General features: G+C 45.0%; 1 protein-coding gene across 4 annotated transcripts in view; it reads left to right on the top strand.

Annotated features, from left to right (window-relative positions):
- PDXK (pyridoxal kinase) overlaps positions 1-18057 on the top strand; it is a 282079-nt gene that overhangs the window by 68359 nt on the left and 195663 nt on the right. For all 4 annotated transcript variants that reach the window (XM_030203776.1, XM_030203775.1, XM_030203777.1 and 1 more), the window contains exon 3: positions 10767-10871. In XM_030203776.1, coding sequence (XP_030059636.1) covers positions 10767-10871 — 105 coding nt within the window. The remainder of the gene's footprint in view (positions 1-10766; positions 10872-18057) is intronic.

Raw genomic sequence — 18057 nt, 5'->3', positions numbered from 1 at the left:
CTTCCTTATACCTGGACTCTGATCGGGCTAACCCCAATCTCCGTTCACCACGTGACCGCTCCTGTGACCCCCTTAGGTGTCACAATTGACTAAAGTACCCAATCTGACAAGACAGTTGGAGCCAAGGAATAAAAGCTGTTGGAGCCCCCTCACAATGGAGAAGCTTTGAGTGAAGTTCTTATTTTCTAGTTTCATGTAGTTGTTACAAACTCTCACAACAGCCTTGACCTTTAAACTAGGTATGGGAAAGAACACGAACCTTTGCTTCACAAACTCCAGGAGCATCTTGGTCTGAAACTGGCAGAAGAGGGTCTCACAAATGAACGAAAAGTTGAATGGTTTCAACAGATAGGCTATACCTTACCTTGTACTTCCCAGTTGAACCACTACACCCAAGCTTTCTCTCTCTAGAGTACCAAGGACAGGGCGTGGGGGGTGGTCCGCGCTGGATGCAGGCAGCAAGGGGTTGGGTGGAGCAGGCATGAGGCTGTTGGTTGTGCCAGTCCCCTGCCCCCTCTGACTGCAACTTCCTGTTCTGGGGCAGGGGAGTGGCAGAGCCGACAGCTAGGCTCATAGAAGAGGGGTGCTCTGCCCCAGATGGCTGCTAAAGTAGGTACACTGCTGTTGTTTCCTCGTAATATCTCAGCCGGTTTGCAAGGGTGAGACCAGTGTGAACCAGGGTATGAGGAGTGACTTACCTCATTTGTTTGAGACATACATTCAGACAGACCTTGTGGAACTGGAGCGTTTTTCAGGTTGTTAACTGTGGGAATTAAGTACAACATCTGCTGTCAAATCCCTTCAGATGGATATCACATGTAGTCCTTCAGTTCCTGATTTGCAGCTACGTCTGATTTGAGCTCCAGAATACAAGGATCCGCTGAGCTATGAAAATTAATTTGAATGGCGTCTCCTTTACCCTGCTTCATCCTTTCATATATAATAGGGTACCTAACCGGTGTCCAGAATACTTCCTGGATGTATTCTAAGTCTTTTGAGAAGCTCATTACTGATGAGCAACTCTTCTCCAGCATACTTAGCAAGGATTACTGGGTGTGTTTTACTATTATTTTCATCCAGCTGAAGAGAAAGCCAGACTTGACCGACAGTTTCAGTGATTTGCTTACAATAAGCCACAAGCAAGATATGACATGGTGCTATATACAGAGTACTTGAACCCCCTCCTAAGGAGGCCTCTAGTTTCCCCAAAGAGATCATGAGTCATCGGGGTAAGCTCTGAGGCCATGTCTGTCGGACCCTCTCACCAAAATCCCTTTTGTACCTGGATCGGAAGAGTGTATCTTTGACCTTTAAGCTTGAGTTTGCCAAGAAAGTATTGATGTCTTTGTCTGGGATACCCGATGGGAGGTCTGCTGTTAGAAAAGATTAAGTTAACCTACTGTAAAAACTTTTGTACACCAGACATGTTTAAAAAAGATATGGCTGTTGATCTGAAGCCAATGCGGCAAATCATTTGACAGTGGAGAAACTTCAGAATATCTCCTTGCACAAAATATCAATCGGGCAGAAGTATTTTGAAGTAATTGGTTTCCTTCAAAGCTGTAAGGTAAGAGAACAGTATAAAGAATTGCAATAATGTAGATGAGATAATAAAACAGCTTGAGCAATAGTTCTGAAATATATATATATATTTTTTTTTTTTTTTGTTACATTTGTACCCCGCGCTTTCCCACTCATGGCAAGCTCAATGCGGCTTACATGGGGCAATGGAGGGTTAAGTGACTTGCCCAGAGTCGCAAGGAGCTGCCTGTGCCTGAAGTAGGAATCGAACTCAGTTCCTCAGTTCCCCAGGACCAAAGTCCACCACCCTAACCACTAGGCCACTAGGCCAGCTTGAGCAATAGTTATGAAATATATAAGGCTCGGTATTGATCTTGTAGACCTCAAGCGATTCAATATAAATGAAAACCTCTTAAGCTGTAAGCCTCCTGATGACTAAGGCACCACAGTTATTTCACTTAATAATAGTCACTGTAATTGGTATGATTTAGAATAGTAAGAAAAGGTAAATTTAGTTGATTATCACTCAGTTTAATTGAAGAAAGCTGGTTATGCATCATAGGAAGACTAAGAAAAGCCAAGTTATAGGGTGTCTGGGTGATCAGTTACTAAACATTTTTTGGGTACAAGCAGATTTGAAGAATTAAAGATATCGGCTGTTACAAAGTACAGGCCAAAGGTAAGGCAACTTATTAAAGCTGCAAATTAAAGAACAGGTCACGTGATGCTAGGCTAAGGGGAGGACGCCGCACGTTAGAGCTCCGCGGACCCTCGTTAACATCTGCCCTTAGCGACGTCGCAATCAGCTAAAAAAAACCTCCAAAAAAGCGCAGAGAAAGCTGTGGGAACCTACCAGCAGTATAAATCGGCCGCGAACTCGGCTTTAACCACGATGGCAACAAAAGCAAACAGGAAAGACGGGACGAGGAGCCGCGTGGGAGAGAACAAGATGGCGGACGCGGCCTCCTCGGGAGAATCGGTTGGTTCGGTCTGGGCGGCTGAGATCGCAGCAGAAGTCTCGAGCCACCTAGAGGCTTCAGTCGACAGGAAACTACAACGGATCTCCGATCAAATTGAGAAGATGGACGGGAAACTTGAGGGATTAAAAACGGATATGGCAGGCTTTTGTTTTTAATTACCTCTTCTTATAGACCTCTTTCTGACTCCGTCACACGGGGGACTAAAGGTACTTAGTTCATATATCAGGTTCTGTATAGTTTCTCTAACCTCCATTGTCACCCAATCATAAGGGGGTGGCATTAGGAGCTGTAATTGAAAACTAATTCCCATAACTACTGCTTTCTGTTTTTCTGGATCTAGGTATATTCTGGGCCATTTATGTTCCCACATAAATCTTACTAAACATCTGTCTAAGTTTCTGCAAAGACTGAGTGTCACTTGTATGTGATCTGCCTTGTAGACTAAATGTTAGGTAAAGAGAAGAAAGAATCAATAAAAATAAAGACAGAGATAGGTTTAGATAGATAAGTACATTTTATTTCTTACCCAAACACAAGTCTTCAAGTTGATACAAATACAGACATCAGATTCTGGTTTCAGCCGCACAGGGCTTCGCCGTCTGACAGAAGCTTTGGAGAGGACTCTCAAACTAAGCCAAAATCTGCCATCTTTTATACTCTATCCTCTCCATAGAAGTGAATGGTGAGATACCTAGCTCCTAATATTTCGCAATTTCTGAGAGCATACTTTCCCATGCGATCTGCTATCTGATGTACCCAACTCCTTCCGTTCTCAGCTACTGCTAATTATCAACATGTTTTGGGAAGCGTTGAGATAACAGTTTCTCATCTTCCGGCTGCAATACTTTTCATACCATCTCATGAACTCTGTATTACCTCTGTATCATTGTATACCAAAACTAATAAGCTCCATTTTATTCATCTGATCTTTCATTACAGGTGCTATATTTGATTTAAAGGTTGTACCAAGTTTGTATCAGGACTCATTGTTCAGACCTGCTTTTTGCAGATTCTCAAATATTAATTCACTTGCTTGCTGTTTGGCCTAGTCAGTATTTTTTTCAGTTGTTCTAGGCTGCATAGCTTTGGCCATCACTATTCCAGTGGTAGCCTTAAAGCTAGGCCATATATTAACACTTTCAACAGCGCCTATCAGAAGTAGAAGACCAATCAACACAGCAAGTGGCAGCCCAAAGTGCTATGCAGAAAAAGCTGGACAGTCTGGAGGCAAAAATCGAGGACCTAGAGAATAGGTCCAGACGCAACAACCTAAGGCTGGTGGGACTGCCAGAGTCCCTGAGAGAGGTGGACCTTCGGGGGTTCCTGGAAAAATGGCTGCCTCAGACACTTGCCCTGAAACAACTGGAGAACTGTTTTAAGATAGAAAGGGCGCATCGCCTGGGGCAGCGAAGACAAGGGGAAGAGAGACCACGAATTGTGATCTGCAGAGTGCTGAACTATGACCACAAGCAGGAAATCTTGCGTGCCTGGAGACAAAAGGGAAAGATTCAATATGAAGAGTCAACAGTTCTATGTTTCCAGGACTTCTCGGCGGCGGTGTCAGCCCAGCGCAGACGGTTTTCAGAGGTCTGCAAGCAATTGCACGAGAAAAGAGCACGTTTTGCCCTGATGTTTCCAGCCAAGCTGAGAGTCCAGAATAATGGCAAGCTACATGTTTTTACTTCCCCAGAGGAGGCAAAGGAGTTTATTAAGAGGTTGACAATTCACCCAGAGGAGAGTAACGCAGCTGTGGACCCCAGAAGCAGTCCAGAGCACTGAGTGGGGAAAAAGGAACAGAAAGATTTGTCTGAAGCACGTATAAGTGTAAAAGAAGAAGAAGGCCGAAACGCAAACCTGCAGCTACATTGAACATTATAAATGCAGGTTGAGGTATGACCTATGTTGAGAATTGAGGGAGAGACTGTGTGTTATTCACTCCCGAGAGAGGGAGAAGCATGTTAAGTAGGGGGTCATATAAATTAATAGGATACAAGACGTCGCGGGGTGAGGGGAGGGGCGGGAACGTGACCGGTTCTCATAGAGGACCCAAGTAATGTTTTGGGTGGAAGGGAGGGGGGAGGGGGGGAGAAAGGGGAGGGAGGGGGGGGGAGGGAAGGGGGGGAATCAACAGCCAAGGGTTGTGGGGATGGGTTTTTTTTTTTTTTGGTCTTGCCAGTTCTTTCACATCAGAGCAGATTTGGGCCGCAGCGCTGTGGTGCATCCTCAGTTTGGGAGCACGCCCAGGGGCTGGGGGGCGTGTCCCGTACCAAAGTGTTAAAAATCAAGTCTACATGGGAAGCTTGAGAACAAATGAGGTATGGTTAAAGTAATATCATGGAATGTGGGGGGGATTTCTTCACCCATCAAGCGCACCAAAGTCTTACAAGCCATGAACCGTCATAAGGCGGATATAGTGTTCTTACAAGAAACGCACTTGACGGCATTGGAACATAGTAAATTTCAGAAAGGTTGGATAGAACAAGTAGTGGGCGCTCCGGCAGTAGGCAAGAAAGGGGGAGTACTTATAATGTTCCGTAAAGGCCTGCAATTTCAAATCACAAGAGTCAAACGGAGCCCAGAGGGTAGATTTGTGCTGGCTGAAGTGGAGTTGGGGAATGTCACATATGTATTTTGCAATGTTTATGCGCCAAATGTCTGGGATAAAAAATTTTACAAAACTCTTCTAGAGCTGCTGAGTCCCTATCAGGGGAAAAACGTCATACTGGGTGGAGATTTTAATTTAGTATACGATATTCAGATGGATAAAACGGGTGTGCAGGCGACGAATCTGGGTCATGCTGCTGGGGGCCTGCCTTTTCTCTGCAAGACACTAGACTTGATTGATGCATGGAGAGTTTTGCATCCTACCCAGAAAGATTACACGCATGTGTCTAGAGCACACCTCACGCAGTCACGCATAGATTACTTATTTATTTCCAGAGATCTATTTTCTAAAATATCAGCTGCAGAGATAGGTCCGTGTGAAATATCGGATCACTCGCTCATTTGGATACAGATGCAAGGACTAGGGGTAGTGGGGAGTAGAGGGGGTTGGAGATTTCCATTGGAATTATTCTGGGATTCTAAGTTTAAGGAGTACATAGATGGGAAATGGAGGGAATTTGCAGACCATAATAAGGAACATCAAAATCAGCCTCGTTTATATTGGGAAACCTCCAAAGCAGTGATACGGGGTGAGATCATAGCCTATAGAGCCAGGGTCAAGAAGATGAGAGATAAGGAGATTCTTAGATTGGAAAAAGAGATCCGTTGGCAAAGGGTACGATGTGGGGCAAAAATGACACCGGAAGGGAAAGGAGCTCTACTAGCCACACAACAGGCCTTGAATGAATTGCTCCATCAGAGGGCAAAGAAATCGCATATGTATTATAAATATCAATACTTTATCCATGGGAATAAGGCAGGAGCGCTGATGGGCAGATTGTTAAGAGGGGAAGGGGGTAATAAGAGCATTTTGGGTTTAAGGGAAGAGGGAGGTCGACTTCTTAGGACAGCTAAAGACATAACGGAGCGCTTTAGAAGATACTATGAATGTTTATATCGGGAGCCCACGGATATAGTGCCAGATAGTATGCTTTATTTGCTTAATCATACCCTGCCCCAGATATCAGATTCACAAAAGCAATATCTAAACAGCCCAATAACAGAAGGTGAAGTGATGTTGGCATTACAACAAAGCAAGATACAAAAAGCGCCAGGCCCAGATGGGTATACAATGGCCTACTTTAAGATAGTCCAGGAGCGGGTGACACTTCCTTTGTTAAATTTATACAATGAGATGGCCAATACAGGAGAAATGTCGGATGCCATGAACATAGCGAAAGTGATAGTGTTTAAAAAACCTGGGAAAGATGGATTAGAAGTAGGGTCATATAGACCCATATCATTGCTAAACTGCGATGTTAAGATATATGCTAAGATCCTGGCAAATCGACTGTCTAGAGTATTGCCAGATTTGATTGCATCCCCACAAGTAGGGTTTGTGAAGGGTAGATCAGTGGCGAGGAATGTAAGGGCTCTGTTGGCGTCTCTTGAAATCGTAGAGGCCAGGAAAAGGCCTTCTCTGTTGGTCAGTTTTGACGCAGAGAAGGCCTTTGATCGCGTAGTGTGGAACTTCCTGTTTCAGGTGATGGAAAGAGTTGGTATAGAGGGAATGTTTCGAGGGGCGGTGGGGGCGCTTTATCACAACCCCAGGGCGTTTTTATGGGTAAATGGAGAGCAATCCTCATTGTTCAAAATCAGGAGGGGTACGAGGCAGGGATGCCCGTTGTCCCCTCTGCTTTTTGTACTCGCATTGGACCCACTAATTAGGGAGATCGAGTCACATCCAGAGGTGGAGGGGGTGACCTGGGGTGCTTCCTCATTCAAAGTTTCTGCATTTGCAGATGATATATTAGTCCATCTCACACAACCGGGTCGTTCTTTACGAGCACTATTGGAACTGTTCCAGGAATATGGGGATTTTGCGGGCCTACGGATTAACTACTCTAAATCCTTAGCACTAACAGCACACGCAAGTGTAAAGAGGGAATGGGAGTCTGGGTTCCCACTCAAGTGGGCTACAGAGTACCTCCCGTACTTGGGAGTGAGAGTTGCAATGAGCACGACTAAATTATATCAACTGAATTACACAAATTTATTAGATAAGATGAAGGGTCGGTTGGGTCAATGGGAGACGCTGCCGCTTACTTTACATGGGAGAGTTCACTTGTTTCGCATGGTGGAATTTCCTAAATGGCTATATGCATTTCAGGTATTGCCTTTGCGACTCAGGAAAAAAGATCTCCGCCAGTTGTATAGATACCTGCGGAAGTTCGTGTGGAGAAATGCGAAGCCCAAGGTAACATTGCAATGCCTCTTCGGACCATGGAGAGAGGGGGGTTTGGGGCTCCCGAATATGCGGAGATACAACCAAGCGTGTCTGTTAAGACACCTAGGAGATTGGATGTTGGGGAGGCAAGATTACACTCCGCGCAATATGGAATTTGATTACTTTGGTCCAACTCATCCATATTATTTGTTACATTGCGCGGGAAGAGAAATACCAGAGCATGTGCGTAGAAGCGTACTACTGGGGCCCTTGAGAGAAGTGTGGAGGGACCTAAATGGACTGTGGGGTCTGGAAGTAGATACCTCCGACTTACTTCCGCTTCAGGGGAATTTACAGTTTACACCAGGCTCTGACAGCCCAATATTTCGTAGATGGGCAGAGCTGGGGATTACTAGACTTGAACACGTTTTGGATTTTGGAGGGAGGATTTTATCTCTGGGAGCACTGGGGGTGGGCATCACTCCGTCACATTTATTTGCATACCATCAGTTGACACACTATGTTAGATCATTGGAACCCAGTAAGTTGGAGGGAGGTCACGGGCGTAGATCAAGAGCTTTTTTTGGGGACATCCCCGGAGATAGATTGTCTGTATCGGGATTACAGAAAGCTCTGGGAGAACTTGAGGGGGGCAAAGATATGGGACGAATTAGTCAAAGGTGGGCAGTGGACCTAGAGCAACCCCAATTACAGCTGGATTTTCGGAAATTGATATCTCGTATTCCGCAGATTTCTGTAAATGCAGGAATGCGGGAATGCCAGTATAGAATAATTTTTAGAGCATATATGGCCAAGAGCCAAGTGTTTAAATTTGGAGGTGTCGAGGACCCATTCTGCTCCAAGTGCAAACGGGGAGAAGGCACGTTCTTTCATTCTCTTTGGAAGTGCAGCATGATTCAGATCTTTTGGAAACAGATATTCAAGTATCTGGAATCCCTGGTGAGGCATAAGATTCCGTTTACACCACTGGGAATAATTTTGGATAAATATGAAGTATTTAGAGTTTGTGGTAGAGGGGCTCAGCAGCTTATACGCAAGGCCAGCATAGTGGGTAAAAAACTTATTATGGGCGCATGGAAGAGTGAGAAGTCTCCAGAATACTGGCATTGGAGGAACAAGTTTCATGAGACCATGGTTATGGAGCGTAGGGGGGTGGGATCCTTCCCCAAGAGACGAAAGACATTTCTAGATGTGTGGGAACCATATATTCAGTCGCTGTCACCTAAAGCACGGAGTTTAATATTAAATAGGCTCTGAACTTTTTTTTTTTTTTTTTTTTTGGGGCACTGTAGTAATAGTAGATCTTATGAGATGTATAAGTATCAAGCCTAAATGGAGGTCCTAAGAGAGGATTACCTATAAAAGGAAAAGGGGAAAAGGGGGGGGGGAAGAAGGAGGGGGGGGGGAAATTAAAATTCATGATGACAAAGCAAGGATGTACTCTGTATAGTTTGCCAAGTTGGTGTTGCGTATCGATTCAGAAAGGAACTAACTCATATCTTTTGTTGATCATCAATAAAATGATTCACCACAAATAAAAAATTAAACATAGAGCACCATAATAGAAACAAGGGGGGGGGGGGGAGGGAGGGGATAACAGTTATATATAAAAAATTTTGAAGACTGTACGTAAGTTGTATATTGAACTGTTGCTCCACTGAATTCTGTAAATTGCATTGATGCTGCCATGTTAAGATGGAACTGTACTTTTAGACTTGTCATCAATGAAAATCGTTAACTTTAAAGTAGAGGGAAAAAGGGACGGGGTGGGGGTGTTTGGGGATAAAAAAGAAAATTTCATTGACTGTGGAAAGCTGAATGATTTTCTTGAACTTGAGCAATGTTCATGTTGAAGTTTTCTGCTTGTTTGTATTGATCTTTCAGTCAATAAAAAGATTTAAACATAAAAGCACGGTCAAATTTAAAAAAAAAAAAAAAAAAAGCTGCAAATTAATATTGGGAGAAAACTGGACAATATTTTACAGTTGCGGATTAAAGGCAGAAAAGCTAGTTAATTTCAATAAGGAAAAAATCTAAATTGACAGGGTGTTAGGCAGTTTTTAAAAATGTGGATTTGTAGATGTAATTACCTTTTAAACAGGAGAACAGATAACGTAGGATGATGCTCTAAGTTAAATGCACAGGAAATTTTTCATTTTTATGAATTTTTTCATCGGAGACCACTGCTTAAGCAGCTGTTAGCTGTGTAGGCTCAGCATTTGCTATTGCCAATTATTGTAACTATAGGAACCTAACTTAGGTACCCAACCCTTTTTGAATATTGAGTTCTGTGTTTGCATGTCCTCCCTGATCTGTGGGACTATTCATTGTGCATTAAAAGGTTGTCTTTGAGACCATTGCCTTGTATCCAGGATTTTAACTTCGGGCCCCTGAGGCAAGCGCCTGTGGCGCCGAAACACAGCCTTTGTCAGGTCATTTCTATTAAAGTTTGCACCATTGGCCCTATCTTGGAGGCCCTTTTGTGCTTTGTTTTGCTGTTTGAATTTGTGTGCTTTTGAACCCTCATTCTGTTGCCTCCCTGATCTATCCCACAAACTTAGCACTTGAAGTAAGTTTCAAGTTTATCAGAATTTTCTATCCTGCCTACCAGACGAACCATCTAGGTGGCTTAGAACCTAAAAGATGGGATAGTACAACGTAACAAGACAGGACTATGTAGGGTGGAGGGTAGAACTACAATGTCAATAGGAAAGTAGGGGGGGAAGCACAAAACGTCAACATATGTGTGCCCAGGAATTTGCATCTGGGCATCGTAGCTAGCAAAGCTATAGTCAGAGAAAGAGGAGATGTATTGTAATATGAACAATAGGCATCTTTAAAAAGAAAAGTCTTAAGATCACTTTTGAATCAATCAAGAGAAGGTTGAGTACTCAAGTGGAGAAATAATGAATTCCATAATAGGGTGTTAGGTGGAATGAGAGGCTGGCTCCCTGGAAGTTCATATTTTAAAAACCAGAAGTAGTATCTTAGAAGTAATACGGTGAGGTACAGGTAACCAGTGGTCGTTTTCTAGGTGAGGTGTTGTATGATCATATTTCCTTACATTGTTGATGGGCCTGTTTGCTGTTTTTTGAATTATGAAGATCTTTAACTCTGAACCCTTAAAGTAAAGCTTTATCTTCTTTTGTCTCAAAGGACTCCTTTTACTAAAGTGCACTGATGGATTTAGTGCACGCTAAGAAGCCCATAGGAATAAAATGGGCTGGATGGCATTTAACGCACGTTAATTCGTTAGTGCATGCTAAATCTTTTAGCACACCTTAGTTAAAGGAATGCAAAGAGAGAATTTCTTTCATATCTTTCCTTGCATATGGTCTATTTTTTTCTACCATTTTTGGGGTTTTTTTCCCCCCTTTTTGATTGCTAATGAATCTTCTCTTCTCCTGGCTTAGGTTACACACATTGGAAGGGACAAGTTTTAAATGCAGGTGAACTTCATGAACTCTATGATGGTCTGAAATTGAACAATGTTAACCAGTATGACTACGCTCTGACAGGTAAAAAGGAATGAGTAAACATTCTGTTAACTATATAAAAGCAGTTATTTTTGAAAACATGCACAACAACGAAGCATGCTGTTTCTGTTTAAATAGGAGAAACCGTACGTGTGTATTTCAATATTCAAAATATGCACATCGTATTCTCCTTCAGCCAATGCAACCGGCACTCCCCAAGGTCTTTTAGAAGCTAGACTGTATATACCAGATGACCCAGTGATACATAAGGGCCAATTGCTGAAATTCGATAAAGTGTGGGATATTTAAGAGGCTTGGAAATCACCTAGGTCTAATGTTTAGGCTCTACATTTTTCTGCCTGTCCTGAAATGCTCGCTATTCTGTTAAGATGTTATAGGCTATAGAAAATAGGGGGGGGGGGGAGGTTATGGGGAGAGTTAAAGGTGGGGGGTTGTTTGAAGATATTGGATATAGTAACATAGTAAATGACGGAAGATAAAGACCTGTACGGTCCATCCAGTCTGCCCAACAAGATAAACTCATTTTATATGGTATGTGATACTTTATATGTATACCCGAGTTTGATTTGTCCTTGCCTTTTTCAGGGCACAGACCGTATAGTTGTACATGTTAACGATTTTCTGTTTGTACACGTGACTATGGTGTATTGTTTACTGGGATGAAGCAATTTTTCAATAACTAAAATGTGTAAAATACATCATAAAAAAAAAAACCTACTGCCGATGCCAGCAGCCTGGTCTCACCCTGGTTAAGTTGGAGCCCATCATTCTGGAATAGGCTCTCCCTTCCCCAGAATGTTGCCCAGTTCCTTACAATGGCCAATCCAGGTTGCGGGTGCCTGGCAAGATCCCAGAGGAGTGGAACGGATTTTATGCTTCTTGTCCTGGAGGTGGGCAGTGGGTTTTCCTATGTCCATCTTAATAATGGCTTATGGACTTTTCTTTTTGGAAATTTATCCAAACCATTTAAAAACTCTGCTGAGCTAACTGCTTTTACCACATTGTCAGGCAACGAGTACTGAGTACTTTCCTAGAAGAGCAGAACAGTGGGTGGGGCATATTGGGCGAGTGTCTGTAGAAGGAGGAGAGTAATCTGGTGTGCTGGAGCCGGCTCGCACGAGCCGGTTAAATTTTGTACCGACTTGCGAGCCGGTTGTTCCCTAGTGCAAGCCAGCTCTCCTCCCGCCCGCCCGATCCGGTCCCTCACGTCACCGACCTGACTCTTCTAATTCTTCGGGGCAGGCAGTCTTGCCTGCCCGCTACCAGCACTTACTCTCCCCTTCTCCCCTGCCGGTTCGCGGTTTAAAAATGGCCGCCGAGACTTCCAGAGGCGGCCTCGCGAGACTTCTGCTGAAGTCTCGGCGGCCATTTTGAAGCGCAAAACGGCAGGGGAGAGTCAGCGCTGGTAGCGGGCAGGCAAGACTGCCTGCCCCGAAGAATTAGAAGGACAGGTCGGTGAGGAACGGATCCGGAGGGAGGGAGGAGAAGTCGCCGGTGAACAACTCGGGAGGGGTGGCAGGGGAGAGAAGGGAGAAGCTAGGCATGGGTGGATGGAGGGGAGAGAAGGGTCGCTGGGTATGGGTGCATGCAGGGGAGAGGAGGGTCACTGCTGGACATGGGTGGATGGAGGGCAGGAGAAAGGAGGGTCACTGGGTATGGGTGCATGCAGGGCAGGGAGAGAGAAGGGTCGCTGGACATGGGTGGATGGAGGGCAGGGGAGAGGAGGGGAGAGAGAAGAAATGCTGGACATGGATGGAGGGGAGGGAAGAGTGAGGAAGGAGATGAGGGAAAAGGAAGAGAGGAGAAAAACTGCACATGGATGAAGAAAATAGGCAGAAGCTGAGGACCAGAAATGAAGAAGAAAGGAGGAAAGGAAAGAAATAAATGGAAAGGAAGCCCTGGAAACGGAGTTAAGAGGACAGATAACAGCAGAATCGGATACTGGGCCAGCATGGTCAGAAAAACAGTCACCAGACAACAAAGGTAGAAAAAAATCATTTTATTTTTATTATAGTGTTTAGAATATGTTTACTTTGAGAATCAGGTGACATTAAAAGTTTATATTTATTTACTTATTTATGGCATTTTATTGCACATAAAACATGAATTAGATTGGAATCTGGGATCATTTAATTTTTTTTTTCCTGGAGTAATGCATTGCCACCCCCCCCCCCCCCCCCAAGGCTCTCTCCCCGGCTATAGCCAGCTCTGCAGTTTTTTTTTTGGGGGGGGGGGGCGCAGAGGGGGACCGGGGAGAGAGCATGTTAAACATTTTACCAGCACACCACTGAGAGTAGTACTCTTGTAAATACTACTGTATATCCATCAAAGAATCCACAGCTACTTCCACTGTTCCCTGTTTTACTATTCATCTTGATCAATGACTGTTCCTAAACTTTAAACCCATTGCGTTGCTATTAAATTTGCAGTCATAGTTACCTGGCATTGTATGCAGTAGACTTATTTATGTGAGCATCCCTATAAAGAAAAGGGCAAAGGGTGATAGCCAGATTTAGACCCCCCCCTAATCTCAGTGATCACCCCACCCCTGAAGGGTGGCCTGGCATTTGAGTACCGGCACCTTTTTTTGCTAGAAAAACACACTGGCTTTAACACTGATTTTCCTGTATTAAAATTTCTTACTGCTTCAAGGGTAAGATTAGCCAAAAACACCTTCAGTAAACTGCTGCACTAAAGGATAGCACTGCCGGGCTGGTGGAAGTTGCAGGGTTTCCACTGAGCCATTCTCCTTCGGCTGCTGAAACTTGGGAACTCCATCAGCCTTGCCTGACTTCACGTGAAAAACAAATGAAAACTGCGACCTCTAGGTAACGTATGATGCGCCAGAAAATTGTGCTCTGAGGCTGTCGTGTGGGGACTCCCAATTTAGAGAAACCTCCATGCCCTCTCATCATTCTTACTGTCGGACTTGTTTCTAAAGTTGCATCTGCCTCCATTTCTTAATAATTAGTGATTTCTTTGCATTCATCTTGGCTGCAGGAGTGTTTCTGTGACAAGTGCTGACTGAACCATTCCAGTACTTTTTAAAAACTTATTATTTATTACAAAACTTATATTCTGCTTAATCCATAGTTCTGAGTGGATCACAATGTCACACTCATAATATAAAACATTATATTATGTTTTATAATATAATATAGTGGAGGAGTGGCCTAATGGTTAGAGCACCAGTCTTGCAATCCAGAGGTGGCCGGTTCAAATCCCACTGCTGCTCCTTGTGAACTTGGGCAAGTCACTTAACCCTCCATTGCCTCAGGTACAAACTTAGATTATGAGCCCTCCTGGCACAGATAAATATCCAAAGTACCTGAATGTAACTCACCTTAAGCTACTACTGAAAAAGGTGTGAGCAAATCTAAATAAATAAATAAAAAATATCTAAAACTTTCCTCCCTACACCATCACCTCATCCATGCATTGAGACTCCGGAGTTCTGCCTGTCTCTTGGGCCCTGCATGTGGAACAGGGAGCACTTTGGAAAATGCTACCCTAGAGGTTCTGGATTTGAGCTTTCTACCTAAAAGCCTAAATTTGGCTTCCAGAACCTCTCCCCCACATTTTCCTATGTCATTTGTACCCACATATACCAAGACAGCTGGCTCCTCCCCAGTACTATCTTAAATCCTATCTAGGTGACGCATGAGGTCCACCACCTTCGCATCAGGCAGGCAAGTGACCAGGTGATCCTCGCATCCACCAGCCACCCAGCTATCTACATGCCTAATGATCGTATCACCAATTACAACAGCCGTCCAAACCCTTAACTCCTGGGCAGAAGCTCCTGGAAACACATCCTCAGTGCGAGAGGATACACGACGGCGGTGGCTTACATCAACTGCCAAGGAGGCACTCAGAGTACAGCGCTGGCCACAGAGGCGGCCAGCATTCTGCGCTGGGCCAGGTGCAACGGTTCTTCAGCAGAAGAAAGGAACCCAGGTCAGCAGGGTTGGATGCCCTGTCTCAACCGCAGCCGTCGACAACACTCCTGTTTGTGTTTTCACCGTGGCCCTTGATCGGACGGTGGCCCTTGATCGGACGGGTCCTTCACCAGATTCACCTTCACCTGGGGTTGGTAATTCTGGTGGCTCCGGATTGGCCATTCTGGCTGTGATATGTGGATTTGATGCGGTTGCTGGTGGAGGCTTCATTTCGGCTGCCTCCATTGCCAGACCTACACCAGGGTCTGGTGGCTATGGAAGATCCCTGCCGCTTTGGTCTTGCAGCTTGGCTCTTGAAAGGCTGAAATTGAGGAAGAAGGGCTATTCTGACGAGGTCATTGCTACTTTGCTGCAGGCCCGGAAACAGTCCACTATTACGGCCTACGCCCGAGTTTGGCGAACCTATGAGGTTTGGTGTGCTGCTCACGCTTGGTTGGCGTTATGGGCCTCGGTATTGCAGATGTTGGCCTTCTTCCAGGAGGGCTTGGAGAAAAGTCTAGCTTACAATTACCTTCGGGTTTAGGTGGCGGTGTTGGCATGTTTTCGGGGATGTGTGGCTGGATTTTCGCTGGCAGCTTATCTGGATGTGATCCGGTTTTTACATGGGGCCTTGCATCTTCACCCTCCATTCCGCAACCTGTGCCCTTCTTGGAGTTTGGGTGTGTTTCTGCGTGCTATGCAGATGGCGCCTTTTGAGCCGCTTTGACGGGCCTTGGAGAAAGATCTTATGCTCAAGATGTTCTTTTTAATGGCCATGGCTTTGGTGTGTAAAGTGTCAGATTCAGGCACTTTCCTGTCAGGATCCCTTTTTGCTGTTTTTGGAATCCGGGGTTACAGTCAGGACGGTGCCTTCATTCCTGCCTAAGGTCGTTTCTGCTTTCCACCTGAATCAACCTCTTTTCCTTCCTTCCTTTCTGAAGGAGGACTTTCCGGATTCATTTTGGCAGCTGCGCCTTTGGATATCCGTAGAGTTCTGCTGCAGTATTTGCAGATGTTGAGCGAGTTCCGTTGCACTGATCACCTCTTCGTTCTGTTGTCAGGGCCGTGTCAAGGTTTTCCAGTGTCTAAAGCCACGATAGGTTGCTGGCTTAAGGAATCGATTATTTCTGTCTACATCGTGACAGGTAGATCTCTGCCGGAGGCTTTAAAGGTGCATTCCATGTGAGCGTAGACGTCCTCATTGGTGGAGACAAGCATTTTTCTATTCAGGATATCTGTCGGCCAGCTATTTGGGCGTCCCATCTCTGATTTGTGCAGCATTATAGACTTGATGTGGCAGTGCGAAAGGATGTTCGCTTTGGGGCGGCTGTCCTCTTGCGAGGAGTGGCGGCTTCCCACCCAGTTTAGGGAGTGCTTGGGTACATCCCACCACCTGGATTCATCTGCTGCTTGAGGCTAAGGAAGAAAAAATTAGGACTTAGCTAATAATTTTCTTTCCTTTAGTCGCAGCAGATGAATTCAGGATCCCTCCCTGTCATTCTTTGTTCAGTTTCCAGTATTTCTTGTCAAATCTGGATTAGTAAATAAAAAAAAAAAAGGGAAGAGGACTGAATTTCCCTTCTTTGATGTTTCTATTCACTCCAGCTAGGTGAATAAGTTTTGTTGTGAGGAAAGTTTTGTTGGTGTTCCTTCTTTTCTCTGCTTTGGATTGCGATCTATACTGAAGAGGTAAGAAGCTGGAGGTCCAAAGTCACTACCTTCTTTCAGTGTTCTCTATCTCCACCTGCTGATAGACCAGTGGCATAGCCAGAAGGCAATTTTTGGGTGGGCCAACATGTTGGATGGATGGGCACTAGAGAAACACCTGCCACCTGATGCACTCATGCCCTTCTTCAAGCCCTACCCCACTCCCAATAACTTCAATGGGAGTAGCAGTGCTGGCCTCAGTGGCTACAGGCCACATTCAGAGCTATGGGAAATACAAGAGGGTGCACTCTTCATCCTCCATTGAGCCACAGTCCTCCAACACACATATGCTTCCCCCAAACATGCCCTAAATATTATCTATCAAGAGAACTGAACAATCCAAAGTACTATAGAATACTTAACAGAATACTTTGGTCACACACACGGAACACAAATGCCAAATACATAATAAGTGACCATAAACCATAAACAAATTAAATTGAAATTCCAAGAGGCCAGACCTTGCATTAAGCACAGCACAGAGAAATACTGTGCAAAATATAATAATAGCACATGCAAAAAATGGTGTTAGGGGGGTACAACTAGGGCTGCTGTGTTTGGCCCCCTAGCCAGAGAGAACCCCAGGCCAGCCAGGAGATGAAGAAGATGCAGCCTGTTAGTAAGCTTTGGGGTCCCCTCCCAAATATCTGCCTTGAGCCCCAGCCATATCTAACACCAGCTCTGGCAAGATGTACATTTCAAATCTGACATATTCTAATCACAAAATAGAAAAATAAAATTATTTTTCTACCTTTTGTTTGGTCATTTTATTTTTCAAGTCATGTAGGTCCCAGGCTCTGGTTTCTACATCCTTCTGTCTTCTCTTAACTCACTCACCAATGTCTCCTGTCCATTTGATATTTCTACTCTCTCCTTGTCCACTATCCATCTTCTTCCATCTCTGTACCTCTGTCTTCCTCCATGTTCAGTATCTCACTTTTTCTGTGACCCTGTATTTCTCTGTCCAGCTTCTCCCCTCTCTTCATCTCCAGTGCCATTTATCCTCTGACCCTACCCCATCCAGCTTCTCTCCCTCTCACTCCCTCCCCTTTCCAACATCTGGTTTGCTTGCATGATTCCCTGCCTGCCTGCCCGCCCATTCGCCCTTCATCCTTTTCTTCCCATGTCCAGCAGCTTTCTCCCTTCCATTCATATCCCCTCCCGCTCTTCCTCCCACATCCAGCAGCTCTCTTCTTTCCCTCCAGTCCCCTTCCTCCCACGAGTCTGGCAGCACTGTCCCTTCCCTCCAGCCTCCCTCCTCCCCCCCATATTCAGCACTTCTGCCTTCCTCCAATCCAGCCTGCCCCAATCCAACATCCCTTGCTCCCTTTCCTCCCATGGGTCCGGGTCTGGCCATTCGGAAGCATTGCCAACTCTGCTCCTCCCCGCCGCTGCTGCGGTGCTTGCAGTTTCTTTTTTGGGCCGTCCCTGGCAGCGATTCACACAGGCATTTTTCTCCTGCTGTGTCCATCCAGCCCTCTCTGATGCAGCTTCCTACATCAGAGAGGGCCGGATGGACGCAGCATGGGAAATGCCTGTGTGAATTGCTGCCAGCGATGGAC

This window comes from Microcaecilia unicolor, chromosome 5 (genome assembly GCF_901765095.1).
Source record: "Microcaecilia unicolor chromosome 5, aMicUni1.1, whole genome shotgun sequence".
NCBI classification, from domain to species: Eukaryota; Metazoa; Chordata; class Amphibia; order Gymnophiona; family Siphonopidae; genus Microcaecilia; species Microcaecilia unicolor.
This window is presented reverse-complemented; position numbering and strand designations above follow the sequence as displayed.